The 20,704-nt window shown below is 40.2% G+C and overlaps 1 protein-coding gene across 1 annotated transcript in view; it reads right to left on the bottom strand.

The window, feature by feature from the left end:
* Positions 1–17,890, bottom strand: part of FHDC1 (FH2 domain containing 1) — a 32,363-nt gene extending 14,473 nt beyond the window's left edge. The window contains exons 1-5 of the mRNA XM_069012113.1: positions 17,365–17,890; positions 10,499–10,560; positions 9,882–9,984; positions 1,673–1,758; positions 1,491–1,591 (exon numbers count right to left, since the gene is read on the bottom strand). Coding sequence (XP_068868214.1) covers positions 1,491–1,591; positions 1,673–1,758; positions 9,882–9,984; positions 10,499–10,560; positions 17,365–17,847 — 835 coding nt within the window. The 5' untranslated portion in view covers positions 17,848–17,890. The remainder of the gene's footprint in view (positions 1–1,490; positions 1,592–1,672; positions 1,759–9,881; positions 9,985–10,498; positions 10,561–17,364) is intronic.
* Between the last annotated feature and the right edge of the window lie 2,814 nt (positions 17,891–20,704).

Raw genomic sequence — 20,704 nt, 5'->3', positions numbered from 1 at the left:
AAAGAGGAGAGAATAAATCAGAGAATAGCAAATTTCACAAGGCCAAGAGGAGAAGGCAACTTCTAAAGACTTCCCACAGTAAGAGCCTGCTCCGCATCACTGTGACCATACATCCATTTGCAGGCTAGATGAGAATCCACCAGGCTGTTTAGACCATCCTAACCCTTAGTGATTACCAGCATTAGAATTGAAGTAAATATTCTCTCAGTTTAATTACAGGAAAGAAGCCTAGGAGACAGCAGTAGAAAAGGAGACATAATTCCTAAACAACTTCAGGCTATCAACAAGCCCTGAAGTGAGAAGAGCAAATGGAGAAGTGCACATGACAAAGTGGACTGAACACAGGGACAGCCCAGTCAGTGATTTGTGTGACTGGCCTGATGCAGGAGTTGGAGACCAAAGTGTCTCCTCTCTGGAGGGAATTAATTCACCAGTTTACATACGTCCTGGGTGAAGGACAAGAAGGACATGAAGGCGTGGCTGCTTTTATACATTACATATTCCCTCACATACGTCTGTTGCTCAAAACACAAAGAACAATGATTTGAAAGAGATCCTAATAAAAGGCCAAACTCAGACCTAATCCTAAGGTACTGCACACTTTCCTGAGTCAAGGACAAGTTCAATCCCCACTGGTGGGAAAAGGCTTTTTTCCCTTTGCTTTCACTTGAAAGGACTATTCTAATCACCAGCACTCATAGTTGAATATTATACTTACTGCACCTTTTTATACCACTAGAAGCAGTCTAAGCAGTGATCTACTACCCTGTCAAAAAATTTCCAACATGAAATAGGAATTTCATAGTGAGGGACAGGACAAAGAGGTACTCAAGACACTGTAAAGGGTCAACATTAATGTTTAACTGAAACCAGGCAATCAACTGTTTTCTTGCAGAGTACAAGACACTACATTACCCCAAAAAATAACCAGCTGCAGCAGTTCAAAACTTGTGAAATGTAAAGAACAAAACAGGTAGAGAAACACAGAAAACATTAGCAGAAAACAAAAGAATAGCAACAGTATTCTCTACAATAAGATTTTAACCTATCAATACTGACACCTCAAAAGGAAATGGCATACAGAGAAACTTAGAAAACAGTCATTTTTTTATATGGATCTCTGAAAGAATGAGCAGAGAGGTGTAACAACCACATTCCATCAGAGGGAGAGCAGTGCAGGAATGAGCAAACTGTACTCAAAAGATGACATCCTAATTTGGTCATGGACACCTTTGCTTCTGTAAATTTAGGATACATTACTTATAGGCTTCGAAAATGAGTTTGTTGCTAGTGTATGCAAAGTCTCCAGATTCTTGATTTTGGATGGAAAGATCCACCCTGATGGCATTTGTCATTTGGCATTTGATGGGAGTTAGCTTCCTTTTAATAGCTAAGGTACCTGAAATTCAAGCTCTGGTCTTCGTAATGCAGACTAATTAACATGCTAACAAAAACAAGAGTATTAGGCATGTCCCAACATATTTAATTACCTTTTGTTGCCCGTCTTATAATTTTCATGTCATCCTGTAGAGAAGCACAGGAGGGTGAGAACTCCCTCTCCAACACCATGGCTTCAATCCGAAGAGCATAGCTGGAGTACACAAACAGGTTTAGAACTGACAGCCAAAAAAGAACACTTATCATAAACAGAATAAACCTACTATCTCCTTACTTTGGCACCTGGATTAGTAAATACATGAAGGAATCAGCTTGAGACAGTTTTGATACATCTCCATCAAAGGCTTTTAATTTCTTTACCTAGAAAAGAGAAAAAAACACTAGCAAAGAATTTTATCAAAGATCAAGATTAACTTGACTTTGGAAGGCAACACCTTGAAAAGCAGTAAATTTAACAGAAGGCATTGAAAAGTCCACCCAGTGACTGAATGGCTTCACTGTCCCAAGCTCCTGTAATTTGCACACACCCCAACCACAAAAAAATCTAAAAAATAATGTCACTCTTCTCCCAAAAACTAGCGACACAGTCCAGCAGAAAAAAACATGATGCCATCACTTGGATTGGTGATTTTGATTTCTGATCAGTGATTGCTTTCATCATTATGTTTAGGATACTGATGATGATCTGAAAAATGACCCTCAACTCTTCCACAACTGTGATGTACATAATTTAACTGTGTTCAGAATATCCAGCATAGGACTGCCTTGATCTTACTAGCATGATGCAACTAAACTTTAAGTTACGGGGTTTTTTCTCAAGATACTTGCTTCAACCATTTCCCCTAAAATGCTCTTAAGGGGTAAACTTCATCATCTTGAGTTTATATTTTTTTCATTCATATGAAATATTTTAAAGATAAATGCACTCTTGCATTTTAAGTAATTTGTTGTCAGCCCTCTCAGTACTCTGAGGACACCATTTACATGCAAAGGAAATACCACTGCTTTAATTTTGTTGATCTTCCTTCCCAGCTCCACCAAAATCCATATATTTGCATGATCTGGAAGCCACTGATCCACCCACATACTTACTATTTGTTTATACAGAAGAACTGAAAAATACATGCACATATGTTTAAGCGTAACTGGAATTTCTTCCACATCTTCCAACACAGCAACTGTGTCCAAAAGCAGAGCTCACTCTCAGTTACACTATTTCTTCATTTCTTCATTCTTCATTCAACCAGACCAACAAGTTCACACCTAGCAGCACTTGTATGTTTCCACTGATTTAGACACCAGCCCATCATCCTTCCTGTATGTAACATCACACTTAAAGCCCATTCACAGCCACATTTACACAGATGGTCTTCAGTTTTAGAAAGCATATTCAGCTATTCGAGAGAGGGACACTACACCAGGGCATCAACAGTTACCCCACTGCCATGATTTAGCAAGATATCCACAACTTTTTTTTTAAAGAATCAGCCTACAAATTAATCACTTGAGGTATTTTTCTGCTTTGACAGTAAAAAAGTAACTGATCTGCAGTGAAAGACAAATACGCTATGCCAAATCAGGGTTCTGAACTAGTAGCAGAAAAGGATTCTTTTAACAGCTTTTTTCTGCTTTATTCCCATTTTTCCACATCATAAAAAATGGAAATGCTGAGAACACATAAAGAGAAAACAAAAAATACAAATTAAACCCAGAATAAAAAAGAATTCCTTTTCGAATTAAAAAACACATCAACAAGCAAATGAGCAGGAAAAAAACCTAACAAACACTTATGACCAAGAAAGAGACCTCTAATCAGAGAGCAATTTTTATTCAGGCTATCTAACTCCATTTCCTAACACTGCCAGCCCCCCATTTAACTCAAGACACTCAGACAAAAGCTCCTTCTAAAGATAAACAGCATACCCATTTTTTTTAGGCCTGAGAAAACTCCTAATTTACTGAGTAATTCAAGAAGTCTGCCAACAAAAAAACAGGAAAGACCAGACTTGACATTCCTGATAATTCTAAGGTGTTAAACGAGCAAGAAACAAACCCAAAATAAACACTTTTTCTACATCATTAAGTGGGGAGTGGGAGATGTCTCCTATCTCAGTCTTTCAAGGTGTTCTTTAACCTAGCTTCCCAAAAATAGTGGTCTGCAACCTAAACAAAAAAGCCTGCAAGTTCTCCAACTCATTTTAGTATCTTGCAAATATCAGATTTTGCCTGAAAAGGATACAGGCATTCAGATATGGGAGAGAGGGAGGAAAGAAAGAAAAGCAGCCCACCAAAAAAACCCACGCCACCTCATCAAATTCATAGCATATAAGCCATAGGTAATTATAGGAAGATGCAATTTGAAGACTTAAATATACAAAAAGTGAACAACAAGAGATCCTGAGACACTGACAGGAATATTAAGTTACTCATGCTACCAGTACTATATTTAAATATACTTTCAACAGTAAGTAGCAATCAATGTTTTCTATGTGGAATTTTAGTTTTACATGCACTAGATGAAAACCTCTTTCTTCTACCCCAGTAGGAAAAACGCCTGAAGTGGTACAAGGGATTCTAAATCCCAGAATTAGTTCAGAGGAGGAACATTCCTACACACGCACAACAGAAGACATTGACTGAGCCTGCCTTCTGATGGGTAGGATGGGGTGTGAATGTCACTATGCAGAAAGCTTTGGCCAATAGTCAACCCAGAAGTCTGTGTAATCAGACTTGAAACAAAAATGTGCTCACCACCCGCTTACACTTTCCCCAGCCTACATCTACCACCTAACCCTAACACTGTCTCCTCCTTAGATACCCCAAACTACCTTTGTAAGAAGCATCAAGGCAGCTCACCCAAGAAGCCCAAAACCCTAGGATGGTGGAGAACAGTGACCCATTCCACAAACAGACAAAACAGGAACATGACAGAGTTGTAAGGTCCCTTCCACCATGGAATTTGGCAAACATAGCCTGGTTCTCCATACATGTCTTAAGTTTTTCACAGACAAGACTAAATAATCTCTTATCTTGGCCTTAAAACAGTAAATAGTCTGGGAAGTAGCTACAGTAAAGATAGGATAGCAATCTTTGTGTTCCCTCTTTCTTAAAAATTTCATAATTGAAAAATAATTCTCACCATGCAGGAAAAAAAAAAGTTATTTGACTTTATCAACACTACCAATAAACTAAAAAAAACAACTTCTGAACCCCAAAGCTAAAAATTACAGGAACACATTTTGGATGTCTGCCATTACACATTCCTAGGGAGACTATTCAAAATCCCATGGGACTGTCTCTACTCGCTGCTGCCATATTGTCCAAGTATTCCAGAAGAAAACTTAGATTCTCTGATGGCTCCCAGAAGTGGGGGTCAAATTCAAATACCAATTGCAGCCAGGAGCTGCAAAGAAACTATGTTCACTATTAATCATGTTAACAGATATAGTAGATAGGTTTATAATTAGTCCAAGAACATAAGAGCTAAAAAATGTGGTTTATTATAAAATTTTAATGAATAACCCTATCAGTTCTGTTCTTGACCTCCTCTCTCCAAGCACAAGAAAACTTTTCCACGAGAGTAGGCAGGCATGTACCAAGATATGGAAGTGTAATGTGTATATGCAAGAGAGAATAATTACATTGTATGCTCAGCTCTCTACTACTCAAATTGGGTGCAGAGCTACTAATTTAATTTTTCATTATATTTGTATATGGAATATGCATTTGCACTGTCCATGCATGCCCATGCACACTAAGTCTGATTTTAGATACACAAGGTTCTCACATCTGTAATTTGCTTAATTTCAAGAACACTTATGAAACATAGAAAGCCTGATCTTTGATTTGATTTGTGAACAATTGCAGTAGAGATGCCCATTGCAAGTATGTCATTATACCTTGCAGATACGAAAGCTACTGTATTCAAGTTCTTGGTAATTTTTGAGCTACCAGTAGCACTTATAGTGGGATTTTACTTTATGGCATACAACAGGTACCTTGCAGATCCTGTATCTATGCAGGATCTTTGAAGAAGAGGAATAAACATTTTCTCTGTGTTTTTTTTATTATTATTTAATATGTCCATACCTCTGCAAATAATCAGGGCACTAACAAAAAAGAGAGTTAAAAAATACCAAAGCCCCAAAAGGCATCACAGTGGAATCCAACTGCAAGGGCATGTGGGAAACCAGCTGATGGATGAGGCAGTGAGGTACCATGGGGTTCACAAGCCTGGGCAGTGGCAAACAACTATCAGCAAATGATAAAACAAAATGGAGAAAAACCTGCAGGTAATCATAAAGGGCAAAAAAGGAAGAGGAGATGAAAGCTCTGAAGGATGGTCAGCCCTATAAAGCACTAGCTGAGGAAAGGAGGGAGCAGTTAACTACAGACAGGGTTCATAAAGGGTAGAGCTGTTCCAGTAAAGCAGGTGACGGATGACCAGGGTTTGAAATCAGAGTACACAAGCAAAGGACAGGCTTGAGACATTATTAAGGAAGTTAAGACATTGTGTTGATAACCTGGGCGTGCATGTGTGTAGGTGAGCTGATTGCCAGTATGATATGCTCTCTTCTGTATATATTTTAAGTACAAATTCTGGCTACTCTAGCTCGTTAAACACTGGACTCTCTCAACTTTTTCCAGTCTGGGCCTGCTGAAGACTGCAATGATATGCACATAAAAGCAGCTAAAAGCTTCTTCTCTGCTTTAGTCAGGATTCCAGTAAATTAAAGCTGTCAGCCATTTCAACAGGATATCATTCAGAAACAGCTAGGAATCTTTTCAGAAGTGATACAGCAGAGAAGACCAGTGCTTCAGTCAAGGTTCCCTAGAAAAAAACCAAACTGAAAAAAGGGATGAAGCAGATGAGATTCCAAATAGGTGTTTCTTTCTCCTTACAAAACTTCTAAGCACAGTATGGTACAAACAGCAGGAGGTCTAAGAAGGCTTAAACAAAATCAGTGATCTTATCGTACTTTTTAATGTGTTGAGAATTTTTACACGTTTGCTTGGACTTTTTTCTAACCACTGTATAGTGGCCAGGCCATACACCCACAAACAGCCCTGAACAAAACGTTGACTGGAGCCTTGCAGCAAGCTCCATGATGGCCAGCTTCAAGTATTTGTCAAGTTTTTCAAATTAAACATTTGAAAATACCCAAACGTTTTAAGTTGTAGGAAAGACTTCACAGCAGTGCCAATACTTCAATTATAGTCTTATTCAGTTTGAGAAAAACATTCAGTAAGGAGCTGGTATTTGTCATTTACATGCAAAAATCTCAACAGCTTTGATAGCTGTTGGGATTTTTCATAGAAAACAGCTAGAAAATTAGTAGTACTGACACCTATTTCTGCGTGCAAATAGAGTTGCCACATTAGAGTACTGCAAATAGAATAATTTTAAAGACAACAGATATTAAATGTATTTGTTAGTCCAAGTACCTGGCCTCCATTGTCAAAAATCTGGAATACCATCTCAGGTGCCTGAGATACTATAAACTGAAATGATCTAAAATATGTCAAAAACATCAAACAAGTGACATGGGGCACATTCATGTAATGTGACTGTGTATCACAACACTTCTAGAGAAGATAAGATTGGAGTTCAAAGCTGGTGTTTATTCATACTAGGTAAACTGTAAACTTAAACTTCTTGCTAAGAAAGAAGAAACAAAATAGTTCAGAGTTGCCCTTGCTAAAGCTTTGAGCAGGAATGGCATTCCTCTCCCTCCTTTCACTTTTACAGTTTAAGAATTTATGGTAAAATGGTAAAGAAAAAGCAGAAGACATCTCAAAGCACAGTTACTGGTGCAGAGCACAAGCCTAGCAGAAGGCACTTGGCTCTCCTTCCAGCTTGCAAGAAACCTGTGCACACAGGCAAATGTGACTGCAAATACCTGAGCTACGGCAAAGGGCATACAGAGAGGAACTGCAGAAGCCCACCCATGGTTACACGAGACAGTTTGCCCTGGTAACTGAATAGCCACCAACCTTTTAGTGCTTAAGTCTCTGCTCAGAGTAATTGCCAACTCTTACAACAACAAAGCAGGTCTTTAGGAGAACAGGAAGTATCTAAAGGGCAATCCCAGGGAATCCTTGCTGAGGATGGGTGCAACATTGTGCAACGCCAATGTGATGACAGCTTGCCAAAGCTATCTCATGTGATATGGCAAAAAGACATAAGTGAGTATTAAACAGAAGAGGGAACAGCAGAACAAATAACACCACTTCACCTGGTATCTCTAGTGATTCTGGATTATTTGTATATGGGGCCATAAATTTCTGATGCCTTTCCCTTAGCAAATGGTGAATCACTATTCTAGGAGACAGCTATTCAGACTAGGAGCAGACAATAAACTAAGAAAAACTAAGGGGACATAGCACGAGAACAATGAACATACATTTAGGGGGAAAATAGTGAAAAAGAAATCAAAAGCTCTGAGGCTCCTAAAAAGAACGAATTTTTTAACTGCCTCCACTAAAATTTTAGGAGCCACTGTAGTGAGCGACTTACTGGACCCACTTATTCCTTGGCCACATCAAGCATGAAGACGTGAAGGCATGGAAACATTTTTCCATACCAGCAGAAGCATCAGTCCCTTACATTCAGGATTTTCTCCCTGTCTTGCCTGCCACCACCCACCCAGCTCTCAAGGGGAAAAATCCAAAAAGGTTAAACAGTTTCCTTTTTCTGATGCATGAAATCAATTAAATACATACAAACACCTGCACACTGGAAAGTAGCCTCTTTCCACCCTTCCCATGGGAACAGCATGTCTGATATCTCATGTCTGATATCCCTTTATTTCTAATACTCTCCTGTATCACAGAATATCTTCCATTAATTTCTCAAGTGACTCCTTAAAAGCACTTAGTAAGTTCTCTGGCCCCACGGGACAGATCTGTTGTCAAATCAATAAACACACCTTTTTACTCTTAGCAGTACCTATTGGGTAGCTAATGCATCCAGCTGAGCATTGCAGACAAAATTGATAAAATTCAACAACTTACATTACAATTCTAGCTGAATGACAACAGTTATATCACACAGACTACATTAATAGAAAGATTTTCTACTTGTCATAAAATAACAACCGAGATCTAAGCCAGAAAGAGGAAAAGAAGAAAAAGTACTTTTCTTTCAGTCTAATTTTCTGACTATACACAAAGTTAACTAGAAGTCACTCTCTTTCAAGTGAGCACTCCATTGTTCTCCTCTGTCTGACTTTCAGAGGAAGGAGATAAGTTCTGTTTATATAATGGAATATGTACTAAAATGCAAACAAAGAGGGAAGAGGGAATAGTTTTGAGGTCCCAGAACTACTGTCACCTATTTTTTTTTGATTAATTACCTTTCAACTTGTTGATACCCCCCTAACTCTAAGAGATATATTAATCAAGTATAAAATAACACAATTTTTACAAGATTCTCTGCAAAGGCAGCCCAATTTAGGGTCATAAATTTGACAGCAAAGATTGTAACATGTTCTACTGATGACTGGACCTGAGATTTGCTGCTGTACAGAGGAAACAAAGTGCTTTGACAGTATGACCTTGAAATAGTGAAGCATGTGAGTTGAGGTTGATCTGTATGTGGACCTTAACTTAGCAATTTCCCAAGTTTCAGCCACTCACTTTGATGTGAAGCACTCAGGCAATTCTAATGCTAATTTTGTCAGGTTTGTGGTTTACATTTCTCTCAAGTACATACAAATGGGTCAGTGCCAATAGCGAGTAGCCAAGGAACTGTACATCATTAAGCAGGGCTCCCAGGTCAGTTGATGAAGCTTCACCTCTTTAATCATGTGAATAGACTTGAAGTTTGGGACTGGAAGGGGAAAAGCTGCTCTTGGATGTTGGTCATACGGTGATCACAGGAACATTGAGAAGGTCATGCTAGTAATTCTGTGCCTTCTAACACATCTCCTTTGAGCACTAAGCCATGGTAGCAAATTCCATGGGTGCTGCACTATTGGAACCCAGTGATCAGGCCCAGGAACAGACAGATCCCGGATGCACCAAGCAGGCAGTGAACCAGACGGCAAAAAGGCAGCAGCACAGGGCTACCAATATCCAACTCACAGGCACTGCAATGAGACAGCATGAGGCAGGTGCCTAAGAAGGGAAATTTGTTTGCTTAGAATATACTTGGATTCTGAATTTTCTGACCTCCCTAGAGCAGTTACCTGCACATAGGAAGGTTCCAGGTCTTGCTGTCTATGGGACAAAAGGGACATCATAAAAACAAAAAAATGTCTTATCAGCTCCCTAAAAGCAAGTCAAATTACTTGATGTGAAGGGAATGACTACTGCGACCTCAATACCACAAGTCAAATGAAGATTAAATTTTTGCACTCAGTGGTTCCCTATTCCCTAGCCTCAGGAAGGCATTGAGATTCCTGTTTTACAGAGCTTCATGTTGGAATCCCAGTAAGCAAAACTCTACCAAAAGTAAGTTCCATGTAAAACCATTATTTTACCTCCTCTGCTTCTGGTAACAATTTAAGAAATTCATGTAGCAGTTCAGAACCATAGGGCTGACTCCTTCCATGATAAATATCTTCGATGATGGATTCGGCAGACCTTGAAAAAACAATTGAGCATATACATTTCTAACACTTGCAGGGCAAACAGTTGCACAGATTCAAAAAGCCATGCCTGGGCTACTCAAGGAGTTATAAAGAGGTTGTGGATGCATCAGTGTCCACAGCAGCACTGCTCCAACACCATTTCGGTGATGCCTTTATCAAAGGGCAACATTATCAGTGAATACAGGCAGCAGTGAAACAGCTGGCTCTTAAAAAAGTTCCTCACATTACCCCTTTCTAATTGTTTCTAAGAGAGGAAAGGCAGTTCACGGGCAGTGTTACATGAGGTTACATGAGGCTTCCCTCAACCATACCTGAAAACTCCCTTCAACTGGTTAACATCAGCAAACTCCAAATGTTTGCTGCTAAGTCATAAAGGCGCTCAAAACTAAACATCCTAGAAAACAAATTATTTCAAATTACTTTTGAGAAAACTACACAAAACTGAAAACCCCACAAGGAACAGAGCACAATGTATATATTTTATGAGAACTACAAAGAATTCTTACTTTTTGAATTGTTTGAGAAATATCCCAATGTTCATACTTCGTTTTGCATCCAAAATGGAAACCTGGGAGAGAAAGAAAGAGAGATTAATCTAACAATACCTAAGAAAATAGCGTATAATGCAGATATCATTTCTTAAATTGCTACAGATAACTGTTTGCAGTTGCCACCAAATCCCAGGCCAAATATACAGTCACTTCTTATCAACAAAGCTCCTATACTGCAAAACTAGTTTATACCACAGAAATACACAGCACACTCACATCACCTTTTTCCAAGTGAAGCAAAAAATTCCATAGCAACATATAAGGAAGGAAGGAATCAATATTTCTATTTCATTACAAAGTAAAAACATTCTTCTTGCTTATTTCATAACCCTGCATCGGCAAAATGTTGCTTATGCAGTAATACACTATTGCAGTATTGCATTTGAAGGCCCCAAGATTAGTGAACACCACACTTCAAAACCCATGTAAATTCAGAGGTTTTCTGAAAAATGTGAGGATGGGATTTCTAAGCAGAGGTCAGGTGGATTACTGATTTAATTCATGCCAACTAACAGCCACACTGTTTCAGGGGAAGGTAAGTAAGTCAATCTTGAATCAAACCCTGAAACAGATGATGCTCAAAACTGTTTGCTTTACCTAGAAGCAAACAGAAATCCGTAATAAAATAACAGTCTCTCCCAGCTTTGTATTTCAAAGTTGGTTTGCTGTATCATCTTACATGTACAATTCTGAGGATTAGGCAGAGGGGAAAAAAAAAACCAAACAAAACACCCCGCAATATTCTCCCCTAATTTTGTAAAAAAATTTTAAATAAAAGTGCCTCTTATACTACTTTTTCTTCCTGTAACAGCATACAAGTTTAAACCTGAGAGGTTTGCCCTGTTTCAGCAAATTGTGTCCTTAAGGTTAAAATTTTACCACAGCTATTCTAGTGATAACAGCTACAAAAGTCATGAGATTTACAAGGACAAGAGAATTGTTTCACCTTAACAGTTCCACCTGACTGCTACAATAAAAGAGCTCAGTACATATAGATGTTCAAGACTACTCTTGGACTCGCATGCTGTTTGTGGTTTTGACAACTGGAAAGGCATTTTGACCTTTGTAACAGTGCTCAGATTAGAAGTAGATATATAAATGCAACATTGGCATTGTCACGAAATTGAATTAGCCTGCAGTCAGCTGGTGACAGTGAAAATAAAGGTATGATTAATGGGCTATCCTCAACATACACCTCTGCTGAAATAGTGAGTCATATTGAAAAGTTTTCTGAAATCCTGGAATTTCCTCTCTTCTGAAAACAGCAAAGACTAGAAAACACAGGAAATATCAGCATATTAGTTTTAATTAGATGATTGGTAGCCTGAAGACCTTCAGTTTTGGCATAGGCAGAGATAAGGGGACAGATTGTGGTTTATTCTCCTGTTATCTTAAGAGCTGAGAGGCCCCCAACAGATCATTAAAGAAAAGCCCCTTAACACAGGACAGGTTCAACTATCTCTCCCCCTGCAGTATCTAATCTTTTTCAAATGTTTTACTGCAGAGACCTCTCACTGACCTCTCTAACTGTAGCTCCAGTCTCCAGTTGCTCCGGTCACCCCTAATTCTCTGATTTCTCTGTACTACTTTAAGCCTATAAGCTTTACCATCATTTGGCTTTTGGTTTGTTTGGGGTATTTAAGCATACTCAGAGTTAATCTTGTGCACATTTTTTAAATCACAGTCAGTAACTGCTACAAGAAGACTGATTGTCAGCTGAGTAAACCTCTGTTTTCCATGGCACAACTCAGATTTACAGTACAACCTCAAACAAATTACAGAATTTTTTTTTTAGTATCTTCCCTTGAAGAAAAACAACAGACGGGAACATACACAGCTGCATTTGTCTTATCAGCACAACATAAATATGTCATAGCTGTTCTCAAGTACCAGGATTTTACACACACTTCTTGCTCTGTATATGACTGTACTCTATTTCTCCCGATTTCTTGTTTAAGCACACAATCAGAACAAGGCTCAGTTTTTGGTCACTCTTTGCTTGGTGTCTACTTCAAGCTTATCAAAAGTGTTTGAAAATGCTGTCATCATGTAACTACCTTCGAGGAGTTTCCAGATGGGAGCACAAGGAGGAGAAAAGGGGAACCTGGCAGACACTCCATAAATACAAGTTCCTACTCCTTGCACACAAATACATTATCTTCCATCTCACATTCAGTTGCATATTAGATTCATAACCTCAGCCTGAACATCTGTTCACAATGTCCACTCTTCTCCACTGAGATTTCATTTGATTTCACTCATGCAGAGCACTGTCTGCCGTTGCTTTTTACCCTTTAAACATTACTGCAGCTTTTTCTAAATTCTGCTCAGTCTGCTCCTGTCTTCTGCTCACACATTGCTGCCAGCACAGCACGTTTCAGGGCTCTGTTCACCACCCAAAGAGGCTTTGAAGTGCTGTCCACCAGTAATACCTCCGGAGTTCTTGACTCAAAAAGTTACACTGGAGTGTAACTAAGAATTGAGAACAGGCATTCCTAGTCTCACCGGCATTCTCTATAGCAAAAAACCCTCTCATATCGTTTCTTATGATTTACTTTAGATAAATTCATGAGAGCTTTCTCCATTCTCATCTTCTACTCTCTGAAACTGGAAATACTGCAGTTCTCTCAGATACCTTCCACCATCTCCACACCTGCACTTTGCTATCCAATGCAAAGCATCACAGGTCAGACACTTGCCACCTCTGCTTTATAAACAGTGCAATCTTTAAACCAAGGACAGCAATTCACTCATGAATCTGCTTTTCATCACCAGAGTATTCAACCCAGCACATTTCCAAAATCTGCAGTGGGCATAGATCACACAATAACAGGCCTCAGTTTGACAAATGTTAATCCACCACAGACATATTCAGTTTTCCAGGCACTACGAGAAGGGGAAAATTAGCCCGAATACCATGGTGAAGCTGTGTTGATGGTAAGAGGATAGCTACTCCTGAACCCCAACACAAATTTGTAATCAATGCAAAAGATTCAGAGGAGTGTCCTGGGAGACACAAAAAGACCCACATCAAAACTGACTTTGTAGTGACTGGAGAAATGGAACAGAAATTTCTTGCCATTAAACCATCAATGAAGAACAGAAACATGACAAAGTGGATTTGCTTTAACAGATCAGTAAAACAAAACATTGTATGTTTTCTTTGCATAAGAACAATGGGGGCTCACATGGTGGGATACAGTTTACAAATTACAGCAAACGTGGAACAGCCTGGTGGCTCAGGTTTGGTGCTGAAGTTTAGGGAGGATATAAACAACTTCCTGTTTCAACTTCCACTTCACATTACAACACACTACCCATCACTCCATGCCTGGAGTCAAGGTGCAGCAGAGCAAACCTAGCAGCTTACTAAAGCGCTGTCCCACTCCGTGTAATCCTCCCTTGTCACATTCCCAGCCTGCTCTTTCGCTTAGGCAGGTACTGGCACTCATCTCATCTGGTTCTTGCTGTTAGTTCTTCGCTGGATTAACAGGTTGAATCAGCTCTCAAGAAGGTGGAATGAGTATCTGAGCCAGCACAGGGAAAACAGAGAGAGGGCATATCTAGGGGAGGGGACGAGAGAGATTCTGTTCACTTCTTCCATCTTCCTTCTCTCTGTTCTCGCTATCCTCTTGCACAGGTTCTTGAATTCACTGCACCCTTTCGCAAAGTCATCAAAACTCACCCAAACAGCAGAAGACTACTGCAGTAGAAAACAAACTAAGAACCTCACAGCACTCTGCTGAGCTGCTTACTTAAGTATGTTTACAGAGGGTGCAGTACCTGTATTATATTATCCAGTATCTGTCCAGAGCCAGCAGACAGATGGGGTGAGGTGAGAGACAGGAGCAAAAACACAGTTTGAAGGAGAAAGCAAGACTAATTCCCCTGGCTAACAAGAAGCTGTTCTGCCCACTCCGCTGCCAGGCTGACGGCAGCCTGGGTGAGTGTATGTTGTGCCACACTGGGACACCACTGAAGGATGGGGAAAGTAAATTGGTGTGTAAACTTAATCTTGCACCCCCTATTTTTCAGAGCCTCAAATTACATGGAACCATAGGGCAAATTAAGTCTTTAGTCAAGGAAACATGTTAATTAATCTCCTAAGGGCTTGGTGAGGACTTGTTTACAAAAAGGAAAGCATTTGCTGTAGGAGTTTGACTCAAGCGTCAAAAGGGACTTCTGTTATAACGATGATGTTACATCTAAATTCCCTGTATAAATCACTGTCAAGTGAGGAATTAGAAGGACATGCAGTCTTGTAAGCTCTTACATGTGTAGAACTTTTACCAAAACTGCTCATGATTTCATAATCAACAGCGATCTCTGGCAAAGGTATGAAATCCTAAATCTCCTCCACAGTCTCTGGGGCAATGCCCTCAACACTGGCTGTAGAGTAACTCTTCCCCACTCCCACGGAAACTTCGCCGTTGCACCAAGAGGGACTCCATAGTGACAACAGTGCACTCTCTGGCCATGCACTTCTGCACAGCACTTCAGACATGTGCTACTTTTTTCAGATTTGGATCTAAGCAAAAGTTGAGTTTATGCACTTGAAGTTATCTTGAAAATTCATTGCTGATATACTGTGCCAGCTAGGCTAATTCTATTATGTAAACTTCAAAGAACAGTTTTCATTGCTAGACCATAAAGGACTGTCTAAAATCAACCGTGTTTTACACAAAAGGAACAGAGGTATCCGAAACACAAAATGTCTTGTCCACCTGCCCCTGCTGGCCAGCAACACGGCCACAAACAGAACTAGAGCTCCCTCAGCCCCACACTAACGCGCTCTCCACAAGGTCACACTGATTCTGCGCACCTCAGCCTGCCCCCAGCTCCTGTCAGCCTCTGTAGGTTTTACCAGAGCGAGCTGAGGATAACCATCCCACATTAAAACAAGTGCTGGCAGCAGACAGCACCGGTGGCAGGAGTCACAAACAAGGCCTGGGCCTCCGACCTCCAGCCCCTTGCTGAACCATGCCTGCAGCAGGGTTAAGCACGTGAGCTGCTGCGCATCTGTACTTCCGCACTTCCAATAACACATAGCATATTAGGAGGGAAGGATTATCTCCTTCCCTCCTCCCTAAGCAGATAGGACTGCAAAGTCCATTAACGCATCAGAAATTGCTCACCACTGTCTGACACACTGCTGCAGCACGCTTGACAAAGCTTAGCGAGTGAGCTAAGTGAGTTTTGTCACTCAAGGGGCATCACTCAGAGGCAAGTCCTGTTGCCTCGTCACCTGCCACGTGCAAAGTCACTGTGGAAGCCCTGAACCAGCGTGCACAGGCATCAAGCAGTGCAAATGCACTGCACCACCAGATCAGAAAAACAAACATCCAGACAGACAAACAAAACCAGTAACTTTTAGCAAGGCAGGGTTTTGTTTCCAAGGCACTGTATCTTGGAGAATCCCTGGTTTTGCAGGCCTCTGATTTTAATCTTTAACATTGCATTGAGTTCTGGAGCACACTGGGGTTTTCTCTGACCCACCTACTGCACTCTATGGGCCACATTCAGTTTATGAAATTTATTGTAATATTTACTAGAACTAGATCTTTATCACACAGCAGTCCTGAAAGGGGGAGCTTCTGAGGAAACACAGGAGGCCAGAGCTCTGTACATCTGCACATGGCACAGGAAGTCCACTCACCACACTCCTGATTCAAAGATGAACATAGCCTGAAAACAGCGCAGAGGTTAACGACTACCTCTGATGATGGCCCCAATTACTACTTCCCAATGTCAGGGTTTCAGAGCCTGCAATACACATGCCTTTTTAAACCTTTAATTTTAATATGTACAACATGCACGCTATCAGTGCACTGGTTTCTCATCTTGTCCCTTCTGATCTTATTTTGACATCTCCTGAATCCTGCAAGATATCAGCAACTTCAGGTCCCTATTTTCTCACTAAAAATTGATGCATTGCTACATCTCTTAACCTCATGCCCTCCGTATTTTGTTTACAAGCTAACACGTATGTAGACACACACCAGTGATTAAATCTGCATTTCAGCCCTCCAATTACTTCAGAGAAAGATCACTTCAGACAATTCAATTCAGGCTTCACAAAGAGGCTGTCTATAAACGAGGATTTAAGAACTAGAAAAGCTACTTATCAGTTCCCTGGAGAGTGTCTGAACCTGAGAGTACTCATTACAGAGCACTCCTCGCCACCAGAACAGAAATCAGTGGCAATCTTCAGACCTTCTTGGAAGGTTATCTTCATGTCCAGAAAAAGCAGGGAAGATGAAATAAAGTTTTCCTTAGCATGAAAGTCATGCTTATGAAAGTGGAAACTTCAAAATTATCAAATAACAAGTACTCTTAATCACTATATTATGTTCTATATCCTTGGTGTCATACTTCCCTTCCTGATGTCTCTAGGATACTGTGGGCATATACAGCATTAACCCTTGCAAATAGGACTCTCTTCTCTCCTTCCTGGTACATGTTTGCATGTACAACACCTTGTTTGCATCACAGACATAGAGGAAGGGCTGAAAAGACAATACAATTGTGTTCCACACTGGAAACTCACAGGCCATCCAACATGAGTAAATACAGATGCTTTCAGCTCTCTCCACTTATTCATATTTATTTTAACAGGTGATCAAATCACAGCACTTAGCAAGTTAAAATAATAAAACACAGTTAGCTCTTTGAAAAACAAATATGTGCCACCAAGAACAAAGAGTTTATGCTTCCCATCATTCCCCTCTCCTTTGAATCAAGACAAATTTGCCATAAGGATGAAACATGACAGAGAAAGAGACAAAGGCAAGGCAGAAAAGAGATTTTACTTTAATTCTTACCTCCTCTTTAGTCTCTTTAAAAGAAGACTTTAAAGATCGGTTTCTGGAGTCCTGGGGTTTGGCTTCTTCCTGCTGCCCAAAAAGTTCCTCAATTGTCTTTGTATCAATTTGATACTGTGGTCTTGCAGCAATTGTCCAGATATTGTTTTTACCACGGACTTGTTCTTCAGGGATAGTTTTCCAGAAAAAGCTCCGCATTCGTTTTTTTTTGCCGTGGCTGTCGTGCCCATTTACCAGCTGTGGAGGCAGAGGTATGTTGGGGCCAGGCAGTGGAGGAGGGGGTGGTGGTGGGGGCGGCATTCCCGGGGGGAGCGGAGGGGCCGGGGGAGCCCCTGTGAGGGGACATGGCGCAGGGGGCGGTGATGCTGCAGGCTGAGAAAGTTGAGGTGCTGCCGTCGTATCCTCGCTCATTAATCCCGTTGCGACTGGAATAGCCCCATTTTCTTTATCATTGACCAAGGAGAGACAATTCATAACATGCATTTTACAGCCTCCCTGAAGAGGAGAGTGTTACTTCCTTGGATGGGTTTGAAACATGGAACAGTCAGCGCAGCAGCCACTGGGATCACGCCCTCTCAAACCCTATCTGCCAGCAGCAGCAGCACAAGAGGGGACTGTACCATCTCCGCAACCTGCAACAAAGGACAATAGGGACACTCAGATCACAGACACTGGACATTGTCCCTCGCACTGAAAAGACACCAAATCTAAGGTACAACAGCTATCAAGTTCTCAATCCAGAAGGAAAATGTAGTGAATCAAAAGTCTTTCACAGGGCAATTGTTTAATATTTGTCCACACCGAGATTTCAAACAGCTTTAGGTGCCTAGATTTCAAGAACATATAAAAATAAGAATACCTCTAAATCACCCACAGTAGGTACCAAAACTACCTGTTAATCTCAGCTCAGAGCAATTTTGTAAAGAGAATATATTTATCTCAAATTATTAAAACAAATATTATTCCACTGCTAATTTCAGATATGCTTTTAATGCTGACTGCACACAGTTCTAACTATGGTACTGGATTAACTGGATCAGACCCTGTTTGAATCCTTTGAATTCATGGTTCAAATCCAAACTGCATTAAAATACCTAACAATATGCTGATGATTTAACCATCTAGGCTAATGTACTACTTTTTTTGCCTTTGTATTTTTCATACGATTGTCAATAAGTGAAAAAATAGTGTGCAGTCCCTAAAGTCTCTATGTTTGCTGAGCACAAACTTACAGTATTACTGGTCTGGCTACACTACCTCCCAAAATACACTCAGAGAAGAAAGACCACAGTTTGATCAAGCTGCCCTTTATAATTTACTTCAGCATCTAGGTTAACAGAGCCAGTTCAATAACAGAGAGAAAGGACAGAGAAGCTGGTAGGAACAGGACCCTACACATCCTAAGCATTGCACATATGCAAAGCTTTAAATACTTAGGAGAGTTTTTACCTGTAGATTGCCATGAAACAACTTTAAAAGAATCACAATGGGTTTTAGCATTTTTCTTACACAGTCTCCTTCTAAATAAAAATGCTGTTATTAGCAGCAAATCTTCAAGTAAGAGCATGACTTCCACAAACCCCACAATTTTGATAAGCCAAATCTATTGAAACAGATTTAATTCATAAGTCTCAGAGAAAACAAATTAAAGTTTTTCAAATACATACCAATGAGGAATCTCATGATTTTATGGAAATTTGGAAGCTATCTCAAAAACAAAAGGGAATTTACAAAAAAACAATTTTAAAATTCAAAGATGCCACACAATACAAACTCAGATAGGAGACAGACAGCCCTTGAGCAAAAAGCAGTCACAGGAAAATTCAACAGAAAAAGCTCAAGTTCAACTAATGCACTGGCACAAGAACAACATCAAATCAGAAATTTGGCACTGGCTTAGTGGTATGCCTCCTCAGCAGGGTTCACATGGAGCTAATAGCAACCCAGATCAATTTGACATTGTATAATGGTGATGAAAAAACTTCACTGTTTTTGCCAGAGATCCATCACTAGACTGTACACGAACAAACAGATCCGAATCACAGAAACGAGCCTTAGGGCAAATTCTCTCTTGGTCTGCAAGGACTCAGCCACTCACAGCTTCAGTGAAGTCAATGGAAAACAACACAAAATCATCCACTGTACCTTTTCTTCTCAAAAGCTTGCACCGGTAGCAATGAACTCCTCTCTCCTGCTTCAGATTTTCTAATCTTACACCTTACGTTATCCGTGTGTTTACAAGAATAGAAAACATATATAAAAACCTGTATGAGGTTTAAATCACAGGAGTGATGGAAAATACTTCAATGGCATGGTAAAAAGGAGAGAAGCTACAAAGAAAGTAGATCAGGATAGAGTGTTTCAAATTTAAGTCAGCATTAATACCCAGCTGCTATTACAGGGCTCTGTATGTTCACACCTCTCCTCCCAAGTTCATGATCATAGAAGCAGAGAGGCATAAAAAAGCAGGTGCAAGGTGGTGGAAAGAGATTAACCACTCAAAGCAATGAAGTGTTGCATTAATTTAAAGAAATACTCAACTAGGAAAAACACTTTTCCTCCCTACTACTTATTTAAAAATGAAAAATGTATTAGCTAGTTTTCCACCATCACAAAGCAGTATTCAACATTATTATTATTTTCTAACTTGGGTTCCCACACATCCATTTAAAAAAAAAAAAAAAAAAAAAAAGAGACAGACAGACAGACTGACCGACCATGCCCCAGGCAATGTTCAAGAACCTCATTCTGAAACTTTCAATAAATCCATATGCTTTAGGAAAAACAGGATCAAATCCTAATGAAACAGAGTTGCAGGCAATGAATCATCAGAGTCCCAGCACTAATACACAAGAGTGGAAAACGACTGATCTCAGACCTGAGTCCTTCTGAGCTAGACAAGAGACACTCCTAGTGAAAGGAGTGGAGAAGACACGGGGAAGAAAACATCCCAACCTAGATGTGAAGACAGATAGATAGACAGATAGACAGATAGATAGATAGATAGATAGAACAGGAAAAACTGTTTTCAATCCAACAAGCCCTGTACTGCTTTAGATGAGGTAACAGTCAGCCAGAACCAGGAAAGGGGAGGAATCAGTATTTGGAAGGAAGGCATGAAAGGAAAGGGACAGCATAAAGGCTGGCATTCAGCTTTGTTTTCTGACAGATAAGCACAATCCAGGTGACAGAGGTCACCTGCTTGTAAGAGGATGGCGGTCTCGAGTTACCAGATACCAGGAGACTGGTCAGAATTCCCTTCTCGTGCTGCCTCTCTGGAGAAGCAGCTCGAAGTTGTTCCCAGCGGAGGCTCCCACCATTACCGTGGGTGGGAGAGGAG

This window comes from Aphelocoma coerulescens, chromosome 4, assembly GCF_041296385.1.
Source record: "Aphelocoma coerulescens isolate FSJ_1873_10779 chromosome 4, UR_Acoe_1.0, whole genome shotgun sequence".
NCBI lineage: Eukaryota > Metazoa > Chordata > Aves > Passeriformes > Corvidae > Aphelocoma > Aphelocoma coerulescens.
The sequence above is the reverse complement of the archived record's forward strand: the minus strand, read 5'-3'. Positions and strand labels throughout refer to the sequence as shown.